The sequence below is a fragment of the Watersipora subatra genome, chromosome 4, assembly GCF_963576615.1.
Source record: "Watersipora subatra chromosome 4, tzWatSuba1.1, whole genome shotgun sequence".
Taxonomy (NCBI): domain Eukaryota; kingdom Metazoa; phylum Bryozoa; class Gymnolaemata; order Cheilostomatida; family Watersiporidae; genus Watersipora; species Watersipora subatra.
The window spans coordinates 5,541,355-5,555,182 of record NC_088711.1 but is presented as its reverse complement, the minus strand read 5'-3'; the positions used below and the strand labels follow the sequence as shown (position 1 = coordinate 5,555,182).

General features: G+C 37.4%; 1 protein-coding gene across 1 annotated transcript; it reads right to left on the bottom strand.

The window, feature by feature from the left end:
* Nucleotides 1-1,337: 1,337 nt before the first annotated feature.
* On the bottom strand, nucleotides 1,338-13,649 carry LOC137394458 (single-strand DNA endonuclease ASTE1-like). Its single transcript, XM_068081181.1, has 10 exons — nucleotides 13,286-13,649; nucleotides 12,457-12,659; nucleotides 12,062-12,269; nucleotides 11,291-11,437; nucleotides 7,827-7,958; nucleotides 6,632-7,005; nucleotides 6,053-6,238; nucleotides 5,766-5,942; nucleotides 5,402-5,504; nucleotides 1,338-1,611 (listed from the first exon to the last, which is right to left on the bottom strand). Exons 1-10 carry the CDS (start codon nucleotides 13,646-13,648, stop codon nucleotides 1,483-1,485), a joined length of 2,022 nt encoding a protein of 673 aa, XP_067937282.1. The 5' UTR covers nucleotide 13,649; the 3' UTR covers nucleotides 1,338-1,482.
* Between the last annotated feature and the right edge of the window lie 179 nt (nucleotides 13,650-13,828).

Below are 13,828 nucleotides of genomic sequence, written 5' to 3'. Positions count from 1 at the left end.
AAATACAGACATTTTACCCGCAAAAGTCTTATTTATTAAATTGGATTATCCGAAGAGTAATTAGATACGACCCGGTATCTGTTTTAACGACACAGAACCGAACTAAAAAATAACAGGGCCGTTGTCCGGACTACATGATTAGACTCAGTGGCCAACATAATCAGTAGCAACAGGTAGTAACGGACCGGGTATAACTTTAAAGGCAGTTGCCCGCAATCCATTACAATATATGGAGTTGTTGCTATCGCAAGAAGCCATGTTTTAACAACCGTGCGCAGGCGCTTTAGTTCTACTTCCTGTCTCGAGTTTGGCAATAGTTAACTCGAGACGAGACCGATACGAGACGAGACAGGTCGATACTCGAGACGTCTCGTGTCTCGTTCCACCTCTAAGCTTCGCCCTGATGATGAAGAAATTGACTGGCACATGAAACCTCTTCATGGTGCTTACCACTGACAAATATCTAAGGTTGGCGATCTTCACCAGACATATATGTGGCTGAACAAAGGAAACCTAAAGGCCAATACCGAGTCGCTAATCATGGCAGCTCAGGAGCAAGTGCTTCCAACAAGGCAACTCCAAACAAAAATCTATCACACTAGAGACGATCTTAGATGCAGCCTGCAAAAAAATGCACTTCAGACCATCCAACACATCATCAGTGGATGCAAGCAGCTAGCAGGAAAAGCATACACTGAGCGGCATAATCATGTCACAGGTGTTGTGTATAGATGTATATGTGATGAGTATGGCCTTAATAAACCACAACACCGGTGGGAAGCTCCTGGTAAGGTCAATGAAAATGACCGCGCTAAGATCCTCCGGGACTTCTACATCCGGACTGACAAGCATGTTCTGGCAAACCAACCAGATATAGTGGTGGTGGACAAGGAGAACAAGATGGCTACTATGTAAGATACAGCAGTACCCAATGACTACAATATAGCCAGCAAAGAAAAAGAAAAGGTAGAAAAATATCTCCCTCTTGGAGAAGAGATTGAAAAATGCTAGGATGTAAGAACAACTGTAATTCATGTAGTCATTGGAGCACTGGGCGCAATAACACAGGCGCATAAAATGTGGCTTGGCCAGATACTGACAGCAATCGACTCAGGTGAGTTGCAGAAAAGTGCGCTATTGAGAACAGCTCAGATCTTGAGGCCCAGAGACTCCCAGGTCCCTGGTAGGAGACTCGAGTTAGAGCAGAAATTACCACCCATATGAGGAGGGGTGAGGAAACAATTATATATATATATGGCTAGTGTGAAAGCTGGTTGTTGCATGACTCCATTGCAAACAGTTGCACAACTGAAGATATTACAATATGCTCATAATCGCAAAGAGTAATAATGTATATATAAATAAAGTAAAATACTACATTAGCAGGTATAATCGAATGAATATACAACATGTTCATCAACAAAAATATTAAATACTGAAAATTGACAATGTAGTGCAAAAAATACAAAAGTGCTACATAAATTAGTCTTTAACAATTGACAAGAGAGCGAATCTGTTGTCAAGCAGCTCTTCTACAGTAACTTCTTCCTTCTCTTCAGCCTCCACATCTACTGGACTGGCACTGCGATTCCTTTGTGCTGCTCTTTTAGCCTGTTAACAGTAAACTGTAAATGTATACATATATACTGTATACGATATATATGTATACATACACATATATGTATAATACATATGCGTGCATGTATACACATATATACTATACATACACGTGCATGTATACACATATATATTATACATACACATATATGTATAATACATATGTGTGCATGTATACGCATATATATTATACATACACATATATGTATAATACATATGCGTGCATGTATACGTATATACATATATATTTAGAGCATAAGTACATATGTATATACATACATATATATAAAACTTTCTGATTATGCTAATCTATCGTAAGACCTCTAATTGAAAGCCACCTCTAATTGAAAGCCCCTCAAATTAAAAGTGAGCTCTATTTGATCGTCACTATAGGATAAGGGTTGAAAAATAGAGTGCCACCCTTTGAACGACACCTCCATTTAACCGCCACTTTGACATTATTTGATCTTTACAAACCCATAACATCAAGTGATCACTAGAAAAGTGTTCACAAAATCATATTAATAGTTAATCGTTTACATCAATAACAATTAATTCTCTCGTCGTCCAACTTTAAGGTTTTCCTTTTTTTGTTGAAACTGAAAGCAACACCATAGAAATAATTAATAACAGTATCAAGCTCATAGTATCGCAATCTTAACGCAATCTTAATACTTCGACGTATGTAAAAAAAATGGTTCACATTTACAATGGTAAATGAACGACTGGTTTTAGGCTAAAAATTTTGCTTAACGCACATGCAGCTAAAAGTTTAGCATTACATGTATTTGTGCAAAATGCAACTTGTAAAAGTTTTGCTCCGCTAAAAAAACATTTCAATGCTAATATTGACTAGTTCAGCAGTGCAAAAAAAGAGATGAGGTCAGAAGACATTGTAAAAGGTATTGAACAACCACAATTGTTCATTCCATCAAAAGCAACAATCAGAATGCAACTAGCTAAGCAAACGATGCAAATATTTGTTTCAAAAATTAATGTTAATTTTTGTTTCTGCATGTACTATAAGTATGGTTCCTTTATTTCACTTATTCATGAATATATGTTTGTAGTATTTGATAGATTATTGTTATATAACTTATAAATTTGAAGATTTATAGCATATTATTTGATAGCATCACTGTGGTAACCTGATCTTACAATGAATGGATGCTTGTAACTCCTCTTCTATTGCACATGAAAAGCTAGTTTTGTCTGCAAACTGTAGAAAACATATCAGTGAGTGCAATGAGCTTTTATGCAACAATGTTAAATCTTCTATATACATGTATATTAATCTTAAAGTTTGTGTGTCTGTTCTTCTGTACTTCGGTTTGTCCAGCTACAGCTATGAAAATCTTAGGATTAAAAGCTCGCATCGTGCTGGATTTCAACTCATGCTTGTAAACCCATTGTCTAACTACAAGTCTACGAAGGCTCTTACGATTACATAGCTGTTACTATACATGTATACTCTATTCCATTTTCCTGATTTCATTTTCCTGCCGAAAGACGTATTAATTGAAACTCTATTAACTATATGAAACACGAATCTTTTTTGTACTCGCCAACCTAGGGCTAATTTGTTTTTCGCCAGACAATATCAACAACTATTTCTTTCAAAATTCAAATTTGGCGATTGTATCTCAGCTCAGCGTGATTCATTAGGGCAAAAACGAGTTCGCAAACAAATAAGTAATAACATTTTAGTTAAAAGTTTACTGAAATGCGTACTAGCACTTCCTTCAAGTATGTTTTAGTAAGTTAAATTCATTTAAGTTAGATTCAGCTTTCATGTTACACGTCTGTCTCGAAGGTAAGAACTCTGCACGTAGTACATTGTAATGTTGCATTTTCTTGCTGATCATGACCACGAAATGCACTAAAGTGTTTGCAGGTAACTATAGCTACTAACGTTAACATATTGTTTAGTTACTATTTTTAAATGATGATGATTTTTACCACGAAGTGATTGCATTAAATAATTACTATAGGTTTCTAGACCACTCTATATGTCTATACTATATATGTCTATCTATATGATATTTTCGCCTCACGACACCGCCACTGAAACGAACTAAATCATATAATCTTGCACAAAATAAATTTTCATTGTAATCGTAGCAAAACAGACTATATTCAGCCATTACTGATTTCACTTTTACATTTAAACACTTTTACAGTCTTATTTTTCCTCCTAATTTATTTCAACAAAACATTTCTTTCATGATATGAAATTTAAAAGTTACATCTGTTTGAAAAAGTTTGAAAACCTCAAGTTGTTTTTCCCTCTTAATTCATTTAAACTTTAAACTTTTTTATTACCTAGGCAATGCCAGGCATTCACCTAGTATAGATATAAAATAAACATGTCTTCAAATTTGAAATAAAAAAAAATTGGAAGCTCTAACAAATTGCAAAGCAGGACACAGGCTACAATATCAGGTTAAAGATGTGGTTGCGTCAAAAAGGTCGATTTAATGAAATTAAGACCGATAAAAGGTTAAAACATCAGCTACAATTTGATGCCATTTTAGTCTTTGTAGACTAATCCTGTCCAGAGATACATGCGTTTGAAATGAATGAGGCCATCTTTTAAAAAGCTCAGATTCGAGCGGGTGCTTCATTCGTGACGTAACTAGTGATACACCTGAAAAGAGTCCATGGGCGATAAATATAAGATCGTTGCGATAAAAGACTTTTATCGCAATAGCCGATGTGAATACGAGAGATAGAGACAGGTTGTATCACGCGTTACATCATTTTGGGCAAGACTGGGCATGTTTTTTTGGCCTGCGCGTTGTTACTGCGATCAATTGTTTTTGATTTTAATCTTCAAATATTTTGACAATGAGATCGCCTAACACAACAAACAACATATCAACTGATAGACAAATAAAAATACTTTCTTTTAAAACCAACTCAAATTTGACGCAACCACATCTTTAAGCATATTTATAAGCTATATAACAGGTTAATTGTAAGCAACAGATATCAACTGGTAGAAATATTTCTTGGCTTCTCAATGCATATCTATAAAGAGATCTATGACAAGTTGGAGGTAAATTAGCAGATTTATTGCATCCAAAAGGCTTAATGTCGATCCACCAGAAGGAGTGGGCAAAATATAAGCGCGTAAAAGGGCTTAATTTATCTTCCAAAAATTCGACAAGCTATTTGAAAAATACAACACCAGCATCTATTCGAATGCCACCTCTATTTGACTGCCACTATAGAAAAAGGGTTAGAAAATATAACGTCATGGCATTCAATTAGAGGTTTTACGGTATATAAATCTCAGTGTTTGTCATTCTGTCAAACCATGTGTCCAGTTATAGATATTAAAATCTAGCAATGAACAATCTGCACGGCACTGAATTTGATCGCTGGATCTTCAGATCTTGAGGCAGAAAAATTAACCATTAAGCTACACTTTCATACAATAGATTCACAGGTCAAATAGTCATTACATTGGTTAAGATACTCACGCTTAAAGCACTTGCTTGGGTTTAACAATCATCAGCACTGTTGACCGTTTCGCGCAACGTTTGTTAAGCTGGCCCAAAATGCGGGTATCACTATTGTAAACACTATTGTTTTAGTAAAGATCTAGTTTTCCAGGTAAGTTACTCAAATTCACTAGGTAATAATTCTATTCCTCTGCAACGCCATGCATTTGGCTAATAGCACTGGAAAGAGATACATGTACAAATATATCTAAAAACTTTCTGAAAAGGTATTTTAGCTTGTTACGGAGTTTGCCAGCTTTGCCACCACAAGAACATACCCGTTTTTTAGCAGCTTTACTGATTGTCTCAGCAGTAACCTTATTGTTGCCCATCACCGTCAAATAGCCCTCCTTCACATTCTCTTCTATCAGCTGGTACCAACTGCCAAAGACACAAATATGTAATTATAGGTGGAGGAATTTAACATTCTGCAAGCTGTTGCGTTTTATGGCTCTGAGGCTAAAGGTGTACATCTTGCGTAATTTGACAAATATAATTTAAATTAATTTGACATTCAAGCAAAAGCGAACCAGTTGTTTCATAGAGCAAGCAATGAATATAATAGTATGTATTACTTAACTGCTGAGCTAGCACAAGAGCAGCTGTTAAATTATGGCAAAGCAACTAGTGTATTAGTGTCACCTTTTAAAAAGGTTGCTGTAATCGCTGCCCCTCACTAGCAGTTCCTCGCAGTATGGTCCTGGGTCTATTCGAGCACTCAGTTCAATGGCGAGGTTGTACACATAGCGTCCACTAAATATTTCATGCAAGCGTATGTTAAAGTCGATGCCAAGTAGTCCCAATAAGTCCAGACCATCACTGCAACAAAACACAGACTTAGTGTCTACCCGTAAAACTGTAATATTGTGCATCAGCCGTTGAGGATCATATGCCCGCTAGAGAACTCTATCACTTGAGTATTTTAGTACCTTAGCACACTTTGGAACTGCGCCATAGCCTGAAGTACAGGCATTTCCAAGCCTAGCTCGTGTCTTTGGTCCCGGGTTGGCACATGTGAATGACGTTCAACTTGCTTGCAAACTCTGTCCTGCTTGCTAAGGTGCTCGTCTATGAGTGAGAGATTGACAACGCAGACCAGAATGGACATCAAGTGGCTGAAAGGAATATGGAAATGTGTTATTGTTCGTGCGCCTGGGAAGAGATAAAAGGAATGGACAATAGTTGAGCCTCAAAAAATTCTCTGTTACAGACAGTTAGGATGATGTGCTGATGATTTATGTGGAGAGTCCGCAAAGGTTAGAAGTTGTGACGAACAGTTAAGAGTCTGCACAAGTTACAGGTTGTGAAAGGTTGTATCTGTCATAAATATAATATTCAGTTACATATGATTATAGTTTACACTGCATACTGAAAGATTATCAGCAAAGCACTGAAATGTTTCAAATCATTCAGCATAACAATATCAGGAGATACTGTGCCCCTAACACGCCTCAATGACGATATTTCGTCATAAAAATCTTAATAAAACTCTGACTGACGTGTCTTACATTTTACAACTTTGAGGCTCACAGTGGTTCACCCAGAATATGATCAGCGCTGTGAGTATGTCATTGTCCTTTCTGTCTGGCGAATCTGGCGTTACGACTCCAGCTGCCACCATCTCATCCGTGATTTCAAGAGTTTTATAAAAAAGGTTTAGTCTCTGCTCTACGGATTGGTCATACAGCGTTTCCAGTGTGATACATTCTCTCGGTACGTTATAGTTCACTGGCACTACCCGTTTTAGTAGCAACTTGTTATGTCTGTCGTACTCAGAAACTGTGGTAATGCTCCTCATACTGGAAGCGGAAAGGATTTGATAGGTTTGTTGACGGATACAAGCAGAGCTGAGCCATGCACTGGGGCACTTCAAATCTTCCATCTACAGAAAGTGTGCAAGAAGAGATGGGATATCTAGTACTCAAATGATAAAATAATTACACATTAGATTGAGGACCAGCTGCTTATAACATGGATGAAAGGATTGTAGTATTCTATGTGATGTTAAGCAACCAGGAGAAGATAATAATGATGGAAAGATAATTTGTAGATAATCATAGGAAATGAGAAAAAAGTTTAATAAATTGGTAAAACTTGATTGCAGCCATATAAATGCTTCACATTTCAGAATGAATATCATTTGATTTTCATAAGATTTAAACTAAACTATTCACAGCTTTTGGTAACTGAAATTTTAATTAAAAAACCGTTTCAGCACAAATTGACTATTATTTGAATTCACTATATATCTAATACCGCATGTAAGTTCCACCATAAACAAGACGACATTGACACAAAAGTATTTCATGTTTCAAAGATGACATCTTGAACTCACCTAACAAGCACACAAAATAAAATATACTCTACTTTACCGAAGAGGTGTGAAAACTTATGCAGTGTTATATAAACTTTAGAGCTGAACCAAGCCAAATGGCGTCACAACTCCAACTTTGAGCTGACACTTATTACAAAAATCAACAGCCTGATGAAAAACTGTGCTAGTATGTTAACAGTAGCAACAGAAGTGTTATAGCATGCGAATGCGTGCTGCTAGCAGAGGTCCTGTAAAGTCATTATTTACAATAGCATGGTAGGTAAATAAATGGACATATTCCCAAAACTCTCAAGATATTCATATATTTTTACAAAAACTACTAATAAAATCGATGAATCACATACAAAAATAGAGAAATTACTGCTTACTTGCACCGCGAAGACTCTTCGGTGAAAGAAAAGAACTTCCATTAACCTTTTCGATATTAAGGCTGACCTGTAGCGGGACCAGAAGAGCTCAGGCAAGGTTTCATGAAGGCGATGAGTGGAAGTGTGCATAATCTACAAAATACAGACCGACAGAGCTGTGTAACTGTGGTAATGTACAGACCAACAGAGCTGTGTAACTGTGGTAATGTACAGACCGACAGCGCTGTGTAACTGGTAATGTACTGAGTGACAGCGCTGTGTAACTGTGGTAATGTACTAAACGACAGCGCTGTGTAACTGTGGTAATGTACTGAACAACAGAGCTGTGTAACCGTGGTAATGTACAGACCGACAGAGCTGTGTATCTGTGGTAATGTACTGACCGACAGCGCTGTGTAACTGTGGTAATGTACAGACCGACAGCGTTGTGTAACTGTGGTAATGTACTGAGTGACAGCGCTGTGTAACTGTGGTAATGTACTAAACGACAGCGCTGTGTAACTGTGGTAATGTACTGAACAACAGAGCTGTGTAACTGTGGTAATGTATAGACCGACAGAGCTGTGTAACTGTGGTAATGTACTGACCGACAGCGCTGTGTAACTGTGGTAATGTACAGACCGACAGCGCTGTGTAACTGTGGTAATGTACTAAACGACAGTGCTGTGTAACTGTGGTAATGTACAGACCGACAGCGTTGTGTAACTGTGGTAATGTACTGAGTGACAGAGCTGTGTAACTGTGGTAATGTACAGACCGACATCGCTGTGTAACTGTGGTAATGTACTGAACAACAGAGCTGTGTAACTGTGGTAATGTATAGACCGACAGAGCTGTGTAACTGGTAATGTACAGACCGACAGCGCTGTGTAACTGTGGTAATGTACAGACCGACAGCGCTGTGTAACTGTGGTAATGTACAGACCGACAGAGCTGTGTAACTGTGGTAATGTACAGACCGACAGAGCTGTGTAACTGTGGTAATGTACTGAACAACAGAGCTGTGTAACTGTGGTAATGTACTGAGCGACAGCGCTGTGTAACTGTAGTAATGTACTAAACAACAGAGCTGTGTAACTGTGGTAATGTACTGAACAACAGAGCTGTGTAACTGCGGTAATGTAATTAAGAACAGAGCTGTGTAACTGTAGTAATGTACTGAGCGACAGAGCTGTGTAACTGTGGTAATGTACTGAACGACAGCGGTGTATAACTGTGATAATGTACTGCAAAAAGACACTAAGAAATGTTCACAATATGACAGCTGATACTCGAGGACTGCACCTGAATTTTCTCGCGCGAGCAAATGGCATAAACTAGCCGAAGCATCACATAAGGTGCACTATTGACAATGAACACACAAAAGCTACATCGCTCTGTTGTCAGCTCCACAGCGTCCATACAATATAATCAGGGATGCACGAGCACCCATGGCTTGACACTGGTATCTATGCTAAGAATATGTCAAGGCCAAATTTTATCACTTCTTTTACATTAACTGCACATATGATGTGTCTCACTATACCTAAAGACAGAGAGCGGGCTCTCTACAAGTGTTAAGGCCTATACACATCGCTCAAATCAACGTTTAGCTGAGCGATGGACTACAACGGTTAGCTATTTTTGCGTCATCACCAACGATAAGGTGTACACACTATGAGCAATTGGTACAGCTAATCGCTAACAACCAATTACACATTACGAAATTGTATTGGTGACATCTCGAGTCTTTTTGTTATCTTTTAATTATCTGACTAGTTGTGTTACAGTTACTCAGAGTATTAAAAATCAGCTTATAAACAATGAGAAGTAATGAGAGTTGCCTACCACTGTCTATTAGCTTGGCAGAATGCCATTGGAAAATTTTTAGTAAGCTAACTAATGACAATCACTTACTTATGCAATCACCTTGCGTGGTATGCAAAGCCGCTGGGTATATGCTCCCATATAGCAACTTATATGGGCATGCTATCAACTCATTCTCTGTGGCCTATTGGGTAGGGGACAGACTGGTGAACGGTAGAGTCTGAAATCAAATCTTCTTCGGTACGTATTTTTTATTCCAAGATTTTAATAGCTATAGCCGGAATGCACACATAAGGGCACACTTTGAGAAATATATATATAGATTATTCAATAGATGTAATTATAGATGCAATTCATCACGAGCGTAGTTCTTAGCAATGCTTGCAAATATGAATTGACACAAATCATCATAACTGTTGAAATTGGATCCGAAGCGGTCAACAAACAGCCAATCAAGATGCTAATAGTTGCGATCATCGGTGTCAAAGTTCAACATGTTGAAAGTCCATCGCATCATCGCTAGCAACGATTACGTTGGTCGCAAAATGACGGTCAATCGCACAGCTAATCGTCGATTTGAACGATAGTGTGTACGTGTACGGTCCTTTAAACACTCTCAGTGTGCATAGAAACATGTCTACATGAAGTTTACATGCTGAGGAATAATTACTAGCATATGAATGTATAATGACCAAAACACTTGTCTGGGATTTTAGCCTAGCAAACAAGTCATCTCCCCGTTAGCAGCTGTAACAGCAATTTTGTGATGGCATCTGCAGTTTGTTGCTCTAGTGATAATTACATGTATGCTGCGTTTCTGGAACCATCCTAGATAGGACTTTTTATCTGAAGATTGAAAGTAGATGCTCAAAAAAACTGACAGAAAAATGTGTCATATGTCAGACAATAATAACAATTTTAATATACCCCAGTAATGGCGATGTCGAAAATTGATATGCAATGAACTAGCGTTAGAAAGGAAACTAAACATTTGGTTGGCAGCAGTACACTTCACAAACCTTTCACAAGTGGCTGCTGTAGTTTTACCTCATTTTGTTGCAATAAAAAATATATAGCTAGTAAACAACATATTGGTTCAGCAGAGTTAGCCTTAAGACCATAGAATGGCAACACCGACCTAGCAAATATTATTATAAATGAGCACATAAATTTAGAGCACACCTAATGCAGTCAAACCTCGACTAATGATTAGCTCAACCTAGAAACATTCCAATTTGAGCAAATATTCAACATTCGAAGTAATTTGCTACATCTTATGTCCAAAATCTCTCGAAAATTTCGCTTTAGTAAAATGAATACATATTTACGCAGCTCTCTTTCACATAGTTACAGTGCTATAAATGGTATCAAACAGTGCTTCATAGCGTCCTCTTTTAGTTTTAAACTGTGGATTCTAAAAGGACTAGTGCAAGCTGGGCATGATAGCTCAAGATAAATTATCAAATATATAAATAAGTCATGTTATTATTATATCTTCAATTGCCCATTTTTAACATGAAGACAACATAAAATTGTGTGCGATGCAATTCTACTGGGACTTAAAACTATCAAAATAATAATTGTACAGCATATAAGTATAATGTAACTGTGATAAAAATTAAAAGTTATAATAAAAGTAAGTTCCCGATGAGGTATACCTTGCCAGTGAGGAAGTAAGGCCCTACATGATTTGTATAGGAATTGTATGCTTCCACAGTTTTCATCACACGTGACCTCTGTCTGTCTTTGTCAATCGGACCACAAAGAAGCATCAAGGCAGTCACAGCGCAATCTAATGTCGCGTACTGAAACAGACGGCAAGCAATACAAGAAACACCTGTAGCTGAAGTCAGGTGCTTACGACGAGTGTCCTCAAGCGTGATAGTGTGAAAAGCTTTGACAGCTTCTACCGAGTATAATAGGCATTCTATCATCTATGGGTGATGAGAAGCCTGTGTTCCATAGTTAAGAATACGATCACAACCAAAGTGCTAACAATTCTCCTGTAGAATCTATTCATTTTTTAACCATACTAGGTTGTCTTGTAAAAATTCCTTACAATTCTTATAGCCAAAAGGTCAGCTGCACAAGATATGTTTAAACTTTACCATCTTATATATTTAGCAAGTTTTGTAATATTTATAATGTACACAATAGCCTTCACCTGAGTTTTCTTATCTTATGTTTATAGAATAGGAGGGTACACATTAGCCTCGGGTAATGAACCCATAGAACTGGGGTTAACCCGAGTTCTCTTATTTCATGTGTATAGAATAGGAGGGTTCACACTAGTCTTCACCCGAGTTTTCTTATCTCATGTGTATAGAATAGGAGGTAAAACGATTTACAATTTTAAATACATCCATCCTAAAAACTGCTCAAGTACAAGTAACATAAAACTAATACAGCTCTTAACAAGACTGACTTACATTTGCAAGCCAGCGGAGGTATTTGGCTATATCCATGGAGTCTGATTTGCTACGATTAATGTGCCTCCTAAAGCGAATCATTTTGTTGCTTGGAAATGAGTCATTTCCACAAATAACAGCCAGCAGAGGAAGGTTTCGTGGTTTGATATCATAGAGTTCCAGAAGAGTCCTATTATGGTAAATTCTCGCATAGAGCTTGTCATCAGCACTACAACAATATACATCCACCACTTAGTACCTGCAGCCACAGACTTTTACCTTCTAATCAACTCATGTGATTATCACTAGTATTTTTTCTCCCGTTCTATCATAAAAACCTTTTAAATCCACAACACAATTGTTTTCTTATATCAATATAAGTTTTAATAGTGAAAAAAAGTTTGGTTCATCCAGACCTCGCCGATTTATCCAAGATATCCGGCAGGTTTAGATTCTGAACAGATATCACACCTCCTGGCAAGTCGAATAGCAGGAAATCTGTATCATTGCTGACCAGTGGACAATTCCATTCGCGGGCAAGACTTGCCAACTGTTGGTCTGCTTCATGGTCACAAACACAAAATGGGACATTCAACTCCCTTAGCTTGTCAATGCATGCCTGCAGACACCGGTATATTAATAAATGGCAGCAACAACATCATGATCTGTGGCATAACCACGAAAAAAATCTTCCCTAAAAGACAAAACATTGGCAAAATTATTAAATTAAAACTGGATTAGTTAATCGTTTCTAAAATACAACAACAATTAGTCAAATATGAGCTAATACTATGATTATACATTCTTAATAAAAGACTAAAGTTTGATACGTTACACCTATATATTAAAAGCTATCTCAGAAACCACCGAATGCCATTCTCCATTAGTCTATTTATGTAATATCTGTTATTTGTGGTATCTCAGTGTGGGGGTTAATGTACCAAAACATACAACTATGACGTAACATTTCAACAGACGAAACAAAGAGAATTGATAAACATGATATAACATAGTTACGTAAGGAGCATAAGACCAACACGCCGTAGGCCTACGTATGAAAAGTAAGGCTTCCTATCACTGTCTAATAGGACAAAGAATATTTCGCGCCTAACTGGAATGGCTAAGTTTTAGATGGCTAGTTTACAACAAAAAACAATTTAAACAAACACAACAATAACTGTGAGACTGCGTACCTGTAAAGCTATATCAAAACAATCAAAGCGGACTTGCTGAGTCGGTACATACCCTGAATGCGAGGCATGGTAGAATCTTAGTTCTTTTCCTATGACTAGATAAATTAGCCAAATGTATTCTTTCCTGAGCACGCTCCAAACCAGTGTGAAACTTCAAATCGTGAAGCTCACTAGCACCGTCAAATACAAAGAACGGATTGATATTGTTTATGCTCAGCCTCTTGCAGAATGTTTCAATAGATTTAGAAAATATATCATAGTCGCCACCGTACGTAGTATTAGCTGGACTAAAATAGTATAATTCGTGTAAAATGTTATAACCGTCAATAATTAAGGAAGTGTCTTTCAGCTCTTGTGACACAAGAAGTGTAGAAGCATTGTCGTTAATAAAGCTTGAAAAACTTCGCACCCCCATGCCTAACTCTAACTGTTCCTACGAAGCATGTAAGCCTTAGGTATAACCCACGAGCCAACAGATTTTGCCTATTTTTATCGGTTCGTGTTAGCGTAGCTATCGGTCAACACTGTCACGTAAACGAAAATTGCTAGCGAGTTAGGTTGGGCCGCTTTTAATTTGCAGTATATTTTTACTTGA

Coding starts and splice junctions, on each gene's coding strand:
- LOC137394458 (XM_068081181.1), bottom strand. CDS start 13,648: ATGGGGGTGCGAAGTTTTTCAAGCTTTATTAACGACAATGCTTCTACA. Junction 7,959..11,290: donor CTTACTTCCTCACTGGCAAG/GTATACCTCATC, acceptor TGTATTTTGTAG/ATTATGCACACTTCCACTCA. Junction 7,006..7,826: donor GAAGAGTCTTCGCGGTGCAA/GTAAGCAGTAAT, acceptor CACTTTCTGTAG/ATGGAAGATTTGAAGTGCCC.